The 15,882-nt window shown below is 38.0% G+C and overlaps 1 protein-coding gene across 1 annotated transcript in view; it reads left to right on the top strand.

The window, feature by feature from the left end:
* Positions 1–15,882, top strand: part of PDE11A (phosphodiesterase 11A) — a 532,399-nt gene that overhangs the window by 267,054 nt on the left and 249,463 nt on the right. Inside the window, exon 5 of the mRNA XM_044669081.1 lies at positions 8,835–8,899. Coding sequence (XP_044525016.1) covers positions 8,835–8,899 — 65 coding nt within the window. The remainder of the gene's footprint in view (positions 1–8,834; positions 8,900–15,882) is intronic.

A 15,882-nucleotide genomic window follows, 5' to 3' on the forward strand; every position in this document is an offset into this window, starting at 1 on the left:
AGGAAGGAAGGGAGGAAGGAAGGGAGGAAGGGAGGGAGGAAGGAAGGGAGGAAGGAAGGGAGAGAGGAAAAGAGGGAGGAAGGGAGGGAGGAAGGAGGGAAAGAAGGGAAAAAAATATATGATTTGAACCCAATACTTCTTTATCTGGAGGGGGGTAGCATGTTTTTCATGAGTTCCTTGAAATAATGGTTAATAATTATGTTGATCAGAGTTTGTAAGTCCTTCAGAGTTGATTGTCCTTACAATACAGTTATTATATAAATTGCTATCCTAGTTCTTTTCACTTAACTTAACATCAGTTCATACAAGTTTTCCAGGCTCTTCTGAAACCTTCCCCATCATCATTTCTTATACAACACATTCCAACATATTTGTATACCATAATTTGTTCTGTCATTTCCCAATTGATGTTTCCCTCAATTTCCAAATATGTCCTATACAACATGAGTTGCTGTAGATGTTTTTGTACTAATGGGTTCTTTTTCCTCTTTCTTTGATCTTTTTGGGGATATACATTTAATAAAAGCACCTCAGAGTAAAAGGGCATAGTTTCAAATTAATGTATAGAATAATTGCATCAATTCAAACTCTACCAATAAGGCATTAAAGCAATTCTTTTCCCACAGCCCCTCTACTATTTCTCAATCTCCATTTTTGTCATTTTTGCCAATCTGATATGTATGAAGTATCTCTCAAAATTGTTTTAATTTGCATTTCTCTAATTATTAGTAATTTAAAACATTGTCTTTCATGTAATTTCATGGAATTGACCTTTAAGGATAGTGTTAAGGTGAAGTTTCTTTATATTTGAAAAGGAAAAGATGGGGAGTTTATATGTGTGATAAAGGATCTCTATTTAAATCTCTATTTAAATTCATGGAAGTCATCTATATTTCTATATATTCCCAACAAAACCCATAAGGTAGAGATAGAAAGAGACATTTTCATTTAAAATAACTAAAATAAATAACATTAAGTACTTGGGAGTCTACTTGCCAAGACAAATCTGGGGACTACATGAACATAATTACAAAATATTTTTGCACAAGTAAAAACACATTAAACAATTGGAGAAATATTAATTGCTCATAGGCAGTCTTAGCCAATATGTTACAAAAGAGAATTCTACTGAAATTAATTTACTTATTCAATGCCATATCTAACAAAGTACCAAAGAATTATTTTTATAAGGCTAAAAATATAATAAAATTCATCTGAAAGAACAAAAGATAAACAATATCAAGGGAAACGATGAAAAGTGTGAAGTGAGGTAGCCTAATAATATCACATTTCAAACTATATTACAAAGTAGTGATCATAAAAATAATCTGGTATTGGCTATGAAATAGAATAGCAAATCTATGGAATAAATTAAATATACAAGACACAGTAGTAAACCAGCAAAGTAATTTAGTGTTTGATAAACCAAAAGATTCAAACTTTGGGGGCAAGAGCTCACCATCTGATAAAAATTGCTGGAAAAATTGGAAGTCAATTTGGCAGAAACTAGGCATAGCCCAAAATAAGATCAAAATGAGTCAATCATTTGATAAAAAGGGTGATATAAGTAAATTAGAGGAGCATGGAAGATTTTACCTATCATATCTATGGATAAGGGAAGAGTTTATACCAAATTAGATAGATATGGGAAGTAAAATGTGTAGTACTAATTATGTGAAATTTAAAAGATTTTCTCAATTGTATTGGGATTTGAGCCAAATTTGTAAAATTAAAACCATTCCCTAATTGATAAATGGTTGAAGGATATGAACAGTTTTCAGAAGAAATCAGAACTATGAATAGTCACATGAAAAGATGTTCTCAAACACTAGTGGTTAGAGAAATACAAACTGAAACCATTCTGAGATAATATCTCACACCTATCAGATTGACTAACTTGATAGAAAAGGAAAATGACAAATGTTGGAGTGTATGTGGAAAAATAGGGACACTAATCCGTTCTTAGCGGAGTTGTAAACTACTCCATCCATTCTGGAAACCAATTTGCCACTATGCCCAAAGGATTATAATAGCGTGCATACCCTTAGACACACAAAACCACTAGGTCTGTATGCTAAAGAAATAAAAATAAAAGGAAAAGGACCTATATGTACAAAAATATTTAGGACAATGTGGCAAAGAATTGAAAATTGAAGAGATGCCCATCAATTGAGGAAAAGCTAAATGGCTTAATAAGTTGTGGTGTATAATTGTAATGGAATATATTATGCTATATGAAATCATCAGAAAATCTGGGAATATATATGTGAACCGATGCAAAGTGAAGTGAGCAGAACTAGAAGTATATTGTACACATTAAAAGCAATATGTAATGATGATCACCTGTGAAAAACTTAGCTATTCTGATCAAGACAATGATACAAGATGATTCCAAAGGACCAAGAATAAAAAATTCTGTTCACCTGCAGAGAGAAAACTGATGGACTCTGAATGTAGATTGAAGCATACTTTTTTAAACTCTATTTTTCTTGTTTTTTTTGTTTTGTTTTTAATGGAAATTTTTTGCATTATTTCACAGGTATAATTGATTTATTGCTTACCTTCTCCATGGATGAGGGAGGGAGAGACTTTGAAAATCAAAATAAAAAAATTAATAAGTAAATATACTCTATTTTCCTTGAAAGAAGACCTGAGTCGGAGCAAGAAGCTCTAGATTGGTGTCCTGACTAGGACACTCACTTGTCATGTGACCTGGTCGGGTCTCTCAGCTTCTGTTGTCTCATCTGTAGCATCAGGAAAAATAATACTTATGTACCTCACAAAGTTGTACTTTGTTTAGATTTATATTTAATGGGAAAATGCTTTACAGGAACCTAGACTACATAACTTTTAGTGTATAATCTTGTGCTTACTCTGTTTCTGTCTCTCTGTCTGCCTGTCTCTGTCTGTCTGTCTCTTTTTCTCTGTCTCTCTGTTTCTCGCTCTGTCTCTCTGTGTCTGTGTCTGTGTCTGTGTCTGTCAGTCTGTCTCTGTCTCTCTCTCTCTTCCCTCTACCTTTCTTGGTCACTATATAAAGAAAAATGTTAAATTTTCCCAGCTCACTAGAAGACTAAAAGGGTGGGGATGCCATTCCTTTAGTTACCTTAGAATGCCAGAGCAGAGGAATATTAGGTGGAAAAAATGTGGAAGACTTCAGGGCCAGAGCTGTGAACAAATCCTGAGATGGGTCTGACTTAAGAGCAGTATTCAGTAGGCATTCAAATCAAGTCTGGAGATGACCAGAGTTATATGAAGCTGTAATTAAACACTATTGCCAGTGAGAAAAGTGCCAAATTTTGTTTCTAAGATTGTTCTTTATGGCTTCAAAAACTCTAGGAGATCCATGATCTCATCTGTCCAGCAATGAAGCTTGTACCATCCCTTCCCCTACCTGCCTTCCATTTTGTTTGACTTTTTGCTCACTTCCTCCCTAATTTTTGTTTCTGGTAGTGCTTTTTGAAAAATCAATTTTTACTTTTATTCTTAACTTAACACCGCAAAGAGAATGGGCATTTGTATATAGAGTAGAATAGAAAAAAGATGATTGTACAAGGAATTGCCAATTTCATTTATGTACAGTATGTTTTTATCTTTAATATATACTAAAGATCATACAGTAAGGCAGCTAAGTTTCACAGTAGATAGGGTGCCAGGTATGGAATCAGAAAGATTCATCTTTATGAGTTCAAATCAGGCCTCAGAAACTTACTAACAGTAAGACGCTAGGCAAGTCACTTAACCCAATTTGCCTCAATTTCCTCATCTGTAAAATGAACTAGAGAAAGGAATGACAAACCATTTCTGTATCTTAACCAAGAAAACCCCAAATGAGGCCATGAAAGATTGGTTGTAACTGAAAAACAACTGAACAACAAAGACCATACTGTAGTTTTCAAAGTTATTCTGCAAGCCTATCTTTCTTTCTGATCTTTTTAGGCATTTTTAGAGGATGCCTCAATGACCCTCTTTTTTTCCCCTCTACCCTATCCCTGTCCTTCTTGTCTTTCCAGTTCCCTTTTCCACATTAGAAGTGGGGAAATCAAAAAAAGAACAAATACACTTGAAAAGAAATAAATCCCTTGAAATAAATACACAGGGGTAGCTAGGTGGCTCAGTGTTTAGAGAACCAAGCTAGGAGGTGAGTGGTCCTGGATTTAAATCTGGCCTCAAATACTTCCTAGCTTTGTGACCCTGGGCATGTCACTTAACCCTCTCATTACCTAGCCCTTACCTCTCCTACCTTGGAACTGATATTTAGTATCAATTCTAAGACAGAAGGTAAAGGTTTAAAAAAAACTCAATTATACACACATTTGTTGGCTACATACATATATATATACATATATATGTATATGTATTTGGTGATTATATATATTAACTACACATATATTCAGTGACATATACATGTATGTAAATATGTGTGTATATATGACTATAACTATTATATGTATATAACTCTATATGTACATATATAGTTATGCAAAACAAATTCCCTATTGACTATATCCAAAAACATATGTTTCTTCCTATAGCTTGAATCCATCACCTTTTTGTCAAGAGGTTCCCCTCTACCTTAACTTTGTCATAAAGGTCCACTTAATGTAGAGGGGGACCTGCTTCCTGTGTCCTTTTCCTGGGTCACCTTTAAACTTAGCACTTGAGAATGTTTGCGCTTATCCATATTAATAAGTGATTTTTTTATTTTAAAAGTATAATTAATGGAACATTGTGCTCCCCCTTCTGTCTCTCTCTCTTCTTCTCTCTCTCTTTCCTTCTCTCTCTCCATCTCTTCCCCCTCCATCTTTTCCTCTCTCTCTTCTTCTCTTTCCCCCCTCTTCCTCTGTCTCTCTCTCTCTCTGCCTCCCTCTCTCTCTCCATCTCTTCCTCTCTCTCTGTCTTTCTCTCTTCCATACTTATATATTATAGCAGAAACTGTTCATGTAAAGAACATACTAGCACATGTAATAGGTATAGTAAATACACACATGTGTATTTACATCCATGTATATATCACTATATATAGATGTAGTTAATACACATAATCACCAAATATACATATATATGTTCTAATTACACGTTCATTTATTTTGACTGGCACATTTAATTTTGACATGCACATAAACAAACATTAAAAGTTGTATCTGTAAACTTAAGCATATTAAATGACATCAACAACTATAATAATGTGCTAGTGATAGGAGATAACTTATGGGTTTTGATGCCTCTCTCACTTCAGGAACAGAAGCTGTATCTCTTTCAGATTATATGTATGATATTTTGTACAAATTAAGTGGCTAAGTGGTCATTGAATGAATGAGTCAATCAACAATCACTCAATAAGCATTTTTACACGCCTACTATGAGGCAGACACTGTGCTCACTGGTGGGGATACAAAAATGGCAAAAGACTATCCATGCCCTTGAGGAGTTCCTAATCTAATGGGAAAGACAACATGCAAGCAGATCTGAATGCATGCCTCTCTGGAACAAGAATCATCACTGATTAGCTTTAATGCCTTACAAGCTTAAGATGGGAGACGGGAGGGCGTTATTTCCCAACATGACATGAAATGAAATGATTACTAAGAGTTGTAGAAGTCATCTGCTTCTGTTTACCAAAGACACTAGATTTTCAACAACTCCTTTTCCCTTCCATCCTGAATGTGGAGGTTGCACAGTCCATCCATTTTTTATCATGGTAGGATTTTCAATTTCCTGATTCTGCATTTTCCTAGTTCAGCTTCATTACCTCTCTCCTAAAGGTGTTTTAATACTTAAAGCACTCCCAGTTCCCAAGTGCCCATCAATTCCTATGGTGCAGCCCTTGTAAGTGATATAATTTAGAAGCTTTCCGAGACCTCTGAGGCATGACCGTGTCTAGCTATAACAAATTTAAATGCCAGCCTTGGAGGCCTGCAATGACATTCAGAAGTACTTTCTTCGGAATGGTGGAAGTTTTTAAATTTAAGCAAATCTTATCAGTTGTGACTGTCTGCCTCCCGACCCCCATCAACGTTCCCCAACGGATCAATGTTTTCTGGTGAAAAAAGCCCTGGATTTCAAGTTAGAAGATCCTGATTCCAACCTCAGCACTGCCGTTTAGTACCTTGTGACTTTAGGCAAGTCACAACTTCTCTGGGCTTCTCAGGGTTCTCGGTTCTAAAATGAGAGGGTTGGATTCCTGACTGTCCAGTTCTGAATTCTAAATATTCAAGTCTTTGCAAGAAAATGAACTGTATAAAGCATTTGTAAGGAATTTCAAGTCTGGCACAGGCCACACAGATTTTAACTTTTGAGATTTTAGCTAAGGAGTAGAAGGACTTATGTCTAATATCTATCTGTGTTCCATGAAAAAGTTCCTGTGGGAACACAGGATAACTAATTGGAGCCAGAATTAAGTAAGAGGAGGAAAACTACCTGCATTTTCTTTGGGAAATTGCTAAATTCCTTTCATGGGGCCAAATTTCTCTCCAAAACAAAAGTCCATCTTTAATGTACCAATATCCTACCAGAGGTGTGTGTGGGACTTTGAACTGAACAGACTGTACAGACTAAAAATTAATATAAAACATAGAGAAGAGTAGGAAAATGTCAAATACACATAAGCAGGCTATATTTTATAACCAAAGACTTTTGAAGAAGAGGATTAAAAACCTTCATTAGAGAAATATATCATAGTAAAAGAAGATGAATTAGACTTTGGTCAGATAGAGGGATAACAATTGGACAACCAGTATTCCACTGGAATCCTCGCTGTAGCAGTAGGAAGCAAGGAAGCCTTGTAGCATCCTCTTGGATTGGAGCAAGAATAGCTCAGGATGTGCTAATTAACTAATGGGTTATCCTCTGCATCTTTGGCAAGAACATCCCAATGGTAAGGTCCCAGACCCAATGTTTGAAGGCTGGAGCGTGGTGTGAGCACAGTAAACAGTCATTCTTCCGGCAGTCATGAGCCCCTCCGCTCTTGAACCATCTTCTCTGACATTTCCCACACTGCAGCTGAAGGCAATATTTTGAAACTTTTTGACTCTTGGACCTCTCAGATGCCTTTTCGCCATGATACACTTCCTTCTGTCCTACTCTGCTGTTTCGACTATGGCTTAGTGCCTCTGACGTCTGGTTTTCTCCTGGTTCGGGCTTTCGATACCTGCATCCTTGTACCAGAGCATGGATAGCTGGCTGTTCAGAATGGCGGAACTTGGTTCCTGGCCATTAACCTGGGACTGGCTTGCCACCTAGTGGCAGAACATGATTCATGTCGGGTGCAATGCAAACCAAGCCACCAAGGAGGAGCAACATATCCTTACACTCTCTCCCAGTTCTCCCCATCTCCTTCTTTCCTTAGTTTTTCTCTTTTCTCATCCTTTTTCCTTCTCTCTTTCTTCTTTCCTCATATTCTTTGGCCCCTTTCTTGCTCATATACAACACTCCATTTCTCATCTCCATTTCTGTTCATTGACTGTTCCCCCAGAATTGGAATGCGCTCACCCGCGCTTGTCTTGGTCTTCTGATTCCTCTGGCTTCCTTCAAGCTTCAGCGCCTACTACGTTCTTTGTTACTTTCTTACTTTCTATAAGAAGTCTTTCTTGACTGATGCAGAGTGGAATAAGTAGACCTGGGAGAATATTGTACACAGTAACAGAAATATTGGATGATGATTATCTGTGTAAACGTGGCTCCTCTCAGCAATGCCGAGGTCTGGGACAATCCCGAAGGACTTAAGATGGGGAATGTTAGCCACCTCCAGAGAAAGAACTGTTGGAATGGTCTTTCGCCTCAGTGTACCTGGTTTTATTTGGGGTCTTTAGATAAGTATAACTTTGCTCTTGCAACAATGATCAACATGGAAGTGTGTTTCGCATGATAATAAAAAATGAAAAGAAAAGAAAAAAAAAAGGAATTCTTTCTTGGTCTGTCTTGTCCCTCAACCTTTCCAGTGTCTTCCTTCTGAGACTTCTACCAATTTATCATCTACTTACCTATCTATATCTACATACCTTGTGTGCACACGATTGTTTGCATGTTGTTTTCCTCCTTAGGTTGTGAACAACTTGAGTGAAGGAACAGCGTTCTGCCTTTCTTCCTGTCCCCAGCCCTTAGCCAAGTACTTAGCACATAGTAAATGCTTTATAATTGTGTTGACTTTTCATTTTTCACTTTTTCTTTCCCATCCCACCTTTTCCTTTTACCTCAAATCAGCCCACCAAGTTTTATGCCTCCTTTTTTGGTAATTCTTTAAAGTCATTGCAAAGAATTACCCCCTCCTACAAAGCAATTATAAATTCATTGGAGTAGTATCTTCCTGAAGAAAGAGATGGAATTCGGTATGGAATTATAAGTATTTTAAAATTTATAATGGAATGAGTTGGGATTTTCTAGGATTAGGCAATGGTTGTCATTAATGTATTACTGTGTACTGTGACTTCCTAACAAGTCTTGGATCATCAGTATTAAGTGGCTTAGTGGATAGCATGTAAGAGTCGGAGTCAGAAAGACCTTACTTCCAGTCCTGCATCAGATGCTTACTAGACCATAGATAGCAGGACATTGGAGGGGTGAATTCTAATTAGAGTAAGCCCATTTTTTTGCAGCATTTAATATTTTTATATTTGTAAAATTTATCAAGATTTTGACAGTGTGTTCCCTCTAAAGAACTGAGTTGAATGGATAAAATGAAAGGTTTCTTTCTTCTTATCCCTCAAGATTTCCATCATCTACAATATTTGACAACTTTAGTAATTGTGAAAAATGGAAATGATAAAATTGCAGATTGAAAATTGTTGCCTGATTCGTCAATTGGGTTGAATTTATCATCTTTCTTTCCCCTATGGCAGGTGGTGAAGTTTACCAAATCCTTTGAATTGATGTCTCCTAAATGCAGTGCTGATACAGAGAACAGGTAGATCTTATGGCTTTCATGTTTCTCCTTTGTTGCTACATTCTATAGCCCATGTTTCCCAATACTAAAAATCTATTTGAGAGTGCCATCTTTCAAAAATAACTAAGGTGACAATTTATCTAATTGCTCATCTATGTTTCATGTCTATAGCCAAGGATGATTTTTCTATGTACCTATAATCAGCTATTAGATTTTTAAGATTGAAAATCAGCATTTGATATGATTAAAATTTTGCCTTCTTTTTTTAATGCTAAACTTTTAATTCCTCCAAAGTAACATTTAAAAGAATCTACTGGTTTGGTTTTTAAGTAAGGTACAATTCTCATTTATGTATGTTTACTAGAAAATCTAATGGCAATCCCCCTAAATCTTCCCTCAGCTAACTATTTTTATTTCCTGTACCAAACCACATCTGCTAAACAAATATAGTAAACTCTCAATCATTCTGATGCAATTATTTCATTTCGATGACTAATTTCTGGCCTTTGATTCTCCTTTCTGCTGGTTAACCACTTTTGGTTAACCCCTGCCAGAACAGAACAGAAAGACATAAAGGGGGTTATCTTAATCAGTAAGTTTTGATATTTGCTATCATCTCTAATGCAAGAATTGGTATGTGGTAGGAAAAGTTATAGCATGGATAAAGTGACATTTTTTGAATTCTATGAATTTCTGCCTATTCTGCATGAATTTCCATGGATAAGCAGGAGATGACCACAGTAAAAAGGAATTATTTGAATTTCACCCATTCCTTTTCTTTTCAGTGGAGAAACTATTGAATAAAATGAACTCAACAGTAGAGAGAAATAACGGGCCTAGATGATTTGATTCAACAAATCAACCCAGACATATAAAAGCTGTTTGTTTTTGTTTATATCTATTAAAAAAAACAACATGGCCTTAAAAAAAAGAGAGAATTCTTACTCCATTGTGAAGTAGAAAAGCCCCTTAAATGATGTCCTTGCTAGAAGATAGGATGCCAGAAGGGATTTTGGTAGAGGCACACTTGAGGGCAGCTGCAGCAGGATATATTCCCTAAGCCTAGTGGGGGAAGCCATCCCCTGTTTCCCCATTGGTTAAGAAAAAACAGAGGTTACAGTCTTATGAAAGAAGCTAATATCATATCAGTCTTCACCCTTGATTACCTTTCCCATTGAGAACCCCCTTGGTCTCTTCTCTTAGGTCATAAGACAGAGCTGAGTTCTGATACAGAACTAGCTTAACTGGTTTTCTGCTAAGTTTTTGCTTCTCTTGGACCACAGTTTTGACCACGGGGCTCTTTCTGATTGGCCAAGGGATCAAGGTAGAGGTTTGGGCAGGGGGAGCAGAAAAGGTGTGACCCAACTGAATTTGGTTGTAGATGTCACAAATAGAAATCCCCATTTCCTTCATATCCCAGAATATTGTCTTAGCCAACACTAATTCACAATAATATTATTAATGTATCATAACGAATACCATCATAAAACAGCAAAATCCTTTTGTGGTGCTAGCTAGTCCTGGTGATGCAGTTCCCATCCCATTTAACTGTTGGTCCTCTGGGAGCCTGTAAATACTTAAGCTAATCACAAAGTAGTTACTGGGTGAGTTTGGGGAAACATTAACACATCACAAGGGATTGTTCTATGTAACTTCATCTTGTAACCCATCTTCCCTCCTCCCCGCACAGCTTTGGCTTCTTTTTAGATTTAGAGAAAATGAAACTGATACTGCAAGGAACTAGCTGCTTCCTTCCAAGGCTCATGCAGTAGCTGTCTACTGAGGAGAGATAGAAAATTATGGGAATATGATGAGGATGATTCATTGCATGGGTAAACATTTATTAATGCTTGCTGTGTGCAAATACTATGGATGGCTAGGTGATACAATGGATAGAGCACTAGGTCTGGAATCAGGAAGATCTGAATTCAAATCCAGCCTCAGACACTTACTAGCTGTGTAATCCCAGGCAAGTTACTTAATCTTGTTTGCCTCAGTTTCCTCATCTTAAAAATGGGCTGGAGAGGGGGCAGCTGGGTAGCTCAGTGGAGTGAGAGTCAGGCCTAGAGACAGGAGGTCCTAGGTTCAAACCCAGCCTCAGCCACTTCCCAGCTGTGTGACCCTGGGCAAGTCACTTGACCCCCATTGCCTACCCTTACCACTCTTCCACCTATGAGACAATACACCGAAGTACAAGGGTTTAAAAAAAAAAAAAAAAAAGGGCTGGAGAAGGAAACGGCAAACCATGCCAGAATCTTTGCCAAGAAGATCCCAAAACAGGTCATGAAGTATCAGACCTGACTGAATGATAACAATTAGATGTTCTAAGGCTGGAAATACACATGGAAAAAGTCAGGCAATCTCAGAGTGAACTCATATTCCAATAGAGGAGGCAACACAGATGATGGGTTTCAATTGCAAATCAAAAAGGCTCCATGATCCTTAGGGTGCAGTGTCAAAGCAGATGGTAATGCCTCTTTTTTAATGCCATTACCACTGATAAAATCAAATCAGTTTCTGATGTCCAGCCATTTGGTGACAAGAGACTCCTATAGACAGTGTCTCCTACGCTCCCTTCTTTCCAAGTTTCCTGGGTCATTTTAGCTCCTCCTAACCACTGTCAGAAAGCTTTTGGGAGGAGGGAATTCAATTCATTAAAAAAAAATTAAGTGTATACTTTTTGCCAGGTATTGTGTAAGATGCTGAAAGTACAAAGCTGAAAGTGAGACATTTCATACTCTCAGGGAGCTTTCATTTTATTGGGGGTGAGGGGTGGAAAGGGTAGAGCAGAAATTGTCTTTTGCCTCTTTTTGTATCCCTAGTCCTTAGCACAGTGCCTAGCATATAGCAGCCACTTAATAAATGTATATTGATATTGATATTGGTAGGGATATATGATAGGGTCTGGATATATATAGGGTCCCTAGATCTGTTTTGGATTAAAGAACTTCAAGATGAAGAAATTCCCTTTATTGTTGTATTTTGCCATGCTGCTTCTGCAGGACCAATAAGTAAATACAAACTTTATACAAATAACGTAAAGTTGAGAACTGAAGTAGCTAGATGGTGTAATGATATAGCACTGGGCTTGGAATCAGGAAGACTCAACTAAAGAGTTTAAATCCCACCTCAAACACTTACTAGCTGTGTGATCCTGGACAAGTCATTGAACCCTGTTTGCCTCAGTTTCCTCACCTGTAAAATGAGCTGGAGAATGAAATGCAAACCATTCCAGTATCTGTGCCAAGAAAACTTCAAATGGGGAAGTCAGACACAATTGAAACAACTGAAAGCAATAACATCGAGAGCAGGAAGGAATCTTTGAAGCCATTTGGTTTAATCCCTTTGTTTTATACATGAGGGAACTCAGGGCACTCACTTGTCCAAGGTCACACAGCTAGTAAGTGGCAGAGCCAAGCTTTTAACCTAGGTTTTCTGGCTCCAAATTTAAGATACTTTCCACTACACCACACTGCTGAAAACTTACTCTTAAGGTTACTTTCCATTATTTGCCATCTATCTGGAAAGTGGCACTTGAATTATGCTTTGAAAAAAGCTAAGGATTCTGTGTTGGACTTGAGAACCATATATATTTCAGCTAGAATGCAGCTATGTGGAGCAAGGTATTTGGACATACATATTTTGAACAAGATCCAGCTAATCTGGGCAGCTAGGAAGTGCAATGGATAAAGCACCAGTCCTGGAGTCAGGATGAATCATCTTCATGGGTTCAAATCTGGTCTCAGACACTTATGAGTTATGTTATTAAAAAAAGAGAATAATCTCTATACTGCTACTAATATTACTAAGGTTAATTATTGTAGTTGTTATTAATCTGTATAAAATCTGAGGAAGCTGTAGTTTGGCTCCCTGATGGCTGGTGCAGGGACACCCAGATCCTGCCACTCAGCTAGATGTTATAATAACTGTCCTTCTTTATAACAATGCCCAGGCAGGATCCCTAAAGGTCAATGGATGGGTAACCCTTTCAGGTCCCACCTGGGGTTGATTGATTATAAGTATTGGGCTCTATCAGCCTTGGATAATGTTCATCTGACTGCGTTGCTCCCTCCCCAGAGTGGTGATGGAATACCTACTCCAGGAAGGTACTTAATAACTTTTATCTATGTTTTATACAAGGGAAAGGAATGATCAGGAATGGGTTGGGGAATAGGAGACCTTATCACTAAATCTATGACAATAATCCCTCAGCACTGTTCAGTAATGCTGGGCTTGTTCTTCACCTCCTCTGGCTTCACCCCTGACCACAGCCAAACCAGAATAAGCAAACTGTTTGGATGATGCAAATATTGATGATGGTTTCTCTCAGCTTCTTACTGCTAGTTGTTTTGCCAGTCCTACAGCCTTCAGGAAATACCACCCTTACCACCCTCTTCTTCTCCTACCCACTTCCTGGATCCCTCCCTGGGCCCGGGATACCTAAATATCTAGAAATGGTTTAGGTGTCTAAATATCTAGGGATTCAGAGAGAATCAGAGGATCCACAGTTTGACCCACAGGTCAATCAGTGTTCAAGATCAAATGTCCAAGGCAAGAGTTTAGGCAAAGCTCAGCCAAGGCAAAAGCAAAAGGTCCCCAAAAGACAAAGGGGTCCAAGGGTACCTGTCAGGGGATGCTCAGGGTATTTATATCCTTTCTGGCCAACTGCTTTTCTTCCTGTCCTCATGGCCCCTGGGAACATTCCGATGTCTCCAACTGTCTTCACCTGTCAATCAAGGTGAGACTCTCAGCTCCCATAGCCTGATTATGACAGTTTTGTGACTCCGGGCAAGTCATTTAATCTTGTGTGTCTCAGTTCCCTCTTCTGCAAAATAAGCTGGAGAAGGAGATAGCAAACCACTCCAGTATCTTTGCCAAAAAAAACTCTAAATGGAGTCACAAAGATTTAGATAAAACTGAAACACCTGGACAACACCTATACCTCAGAAATCAGCAAAGGTAACATCAAAGCTTGATTTATTGTTTTGTTGAAATCCTAGACTTAAGAAAGTGATGGGGAAATGTTAATAAAGCAGATTAAACTTAAAAGTATATCATAGACACACTTTTTGCCCCAGAGTTCTGACTGTTAAAAACATTTGCCAGAAAAACCACTGAGAAAGAAAAAGGGAAAGAGACAGGGAAAGAAAAAAGACATAGTGTAGAAAATGCATTATTATAAAACCTTAATGTAATTACTTTTTAAAAGCAAGTCAGAAAATATATTAATACATAATTTAAAAAGTCTTACACTTGAGGGACATGGAACACATTCTGGGTACCTACTAAGAGATAAGACTTCTGTTTTATATCTAAATTTGTAAGATAAAATTTCTGTTGTATGCAACCCAAATGGAAAAATGGAAAAATCCATAAAAGGACTGAGATCCACAAACCTTCTTCCTTTCTTTATACTTATATCCTCAGAGGGAACTATTTTGCAGACAGAGTATACATGAGACTAAGGAAAACATAAGGTCTATCCTTACCTGCTTAGTCCTTCATCAGCTCAAAGTCGGTGTCCCCAAGGGCATATTACTCCTTCATACACATTCAGGACCTGTCCATACAGTGGAGCTGAGGCACAATAATTTCATTTCTGTTATAGTTTTTACACCAATTAGTCATTTCCTCCAAAATAAAAATGAATTCTTTATTCTTTTTTAACAGTTCATTTAAAAAAATCAATTTCAGCCAACTTCCTCATCTAAGTGAGTAACTGTTTCTTCCAATTTCTGGTGACCTTTTTTCCCCCCAGCCCCACTGCTGTCCCCTTTAAGCACTGAGGATCCATTTCCTCTTTTATCTGCCAATTAGTAACTGACTACTCAGACAAGAGTCTTGGATGGTCAGTGATTGTACCATCTCTGGCAAGATGAGCAGTGGTTATAATGTAGAAGGATAAGAAAGATACTGTGAACTTGGAGCAGAATACTGATCCCCAGGTGTGAATAAGAGTAACCTGGGTAGCTACTGCGATTGGGAAGGTGTCCCTGTCCTCTTGTGGGATGCGGCATAACCCCCAATTGTGATTCTCTAATCAGAGTTGGGTGATCCCCCAGGTGGTCAATCACATCTTACCTCTAGCACAATATTCCCCCATCCTCCTCCTGGTGCTGGCCTTCTGTCACTGTAATAGCTCCCAACTTTTCCCCTTTTTCCACCCAGAGAGAGCCCCATGGGGTGACTATAGCCTAAACCTGACCCAAGCATTAAATAGGTATAATTCTCCCCTCTTTCTGCTGCCATCGCATCCACATCCTGCCTTCTTCATTAAGCCACTACTTAAAGAAGAGCTCTTGTTCCCATTTTACTTCCTTCCTGACTGTGACAGAAACAGATTCTCCTGGGTAGAGTTTGAGGTTCTGGGTCAGTAGCCTTTAAGATATCTGTCCCCTCCCCTATTTTTCATTCTTTTTCCCAGTGGGATAGAATGCATTGCTCAGGATGGATAGGCACTAATTGTTTGTAAGCCATATTGCTGATCTCATTACATTATTATTCCCCTAAGCCCCCTCATCTTCGGAGCATCTTTTTTTCCTCATAGGCTGCCACCATCCTTCTAGTTATACATATTCCAAACACAGTGTCTTCTTTGAGTCCTTACTTTCATTCACCACATCCATCCAGTTAGTTGCCATCGTATCACTTCTACCTCCGTAACATTTCTCAAATATGTTTTCTTCTCGCTCCTCAAAGGGTCACTGGACTAGTTCAGACTCTTATCAATTCATGCCTGGATTATTGCAACAGTAGCCTAATTGGTCTTCATGCCTCAGATCTTCTGATTCTAATCCATTCTCCAATAGAGTAAAGTATTTTGTCCCAGAGCTTAGGTCTGATCTGATCATGTGAATGCTATACTCAATAAGATCTTATGCTTTTTAAATGTCTATTCTTGTACAAATTGTGTGTGTGTGTGTGTGTGTGTGTGTGTGTGTGTGTGTGTGTGTGTTGAGAGAGAGAGAGAGAGAGAGAGAGAGAGAGAGAGAGAGAGAGAGAGA

This window comes from Gracilinanus agilis, chromosome 3, assembly GCF_016433145.1.
Source record: "Gracilinanus agilis isolate LMUSP501 chromosome 3, AgileGrace, whole genome shotgun sequence".
Classification (NCBI taxonomy): domain Eukaryota; kingdom Metazoa; phylum Chordata; class Mammalia; order Didelphimorphia; family Didelphidae; genus Gracilinanus; species Gracilinanus agilis.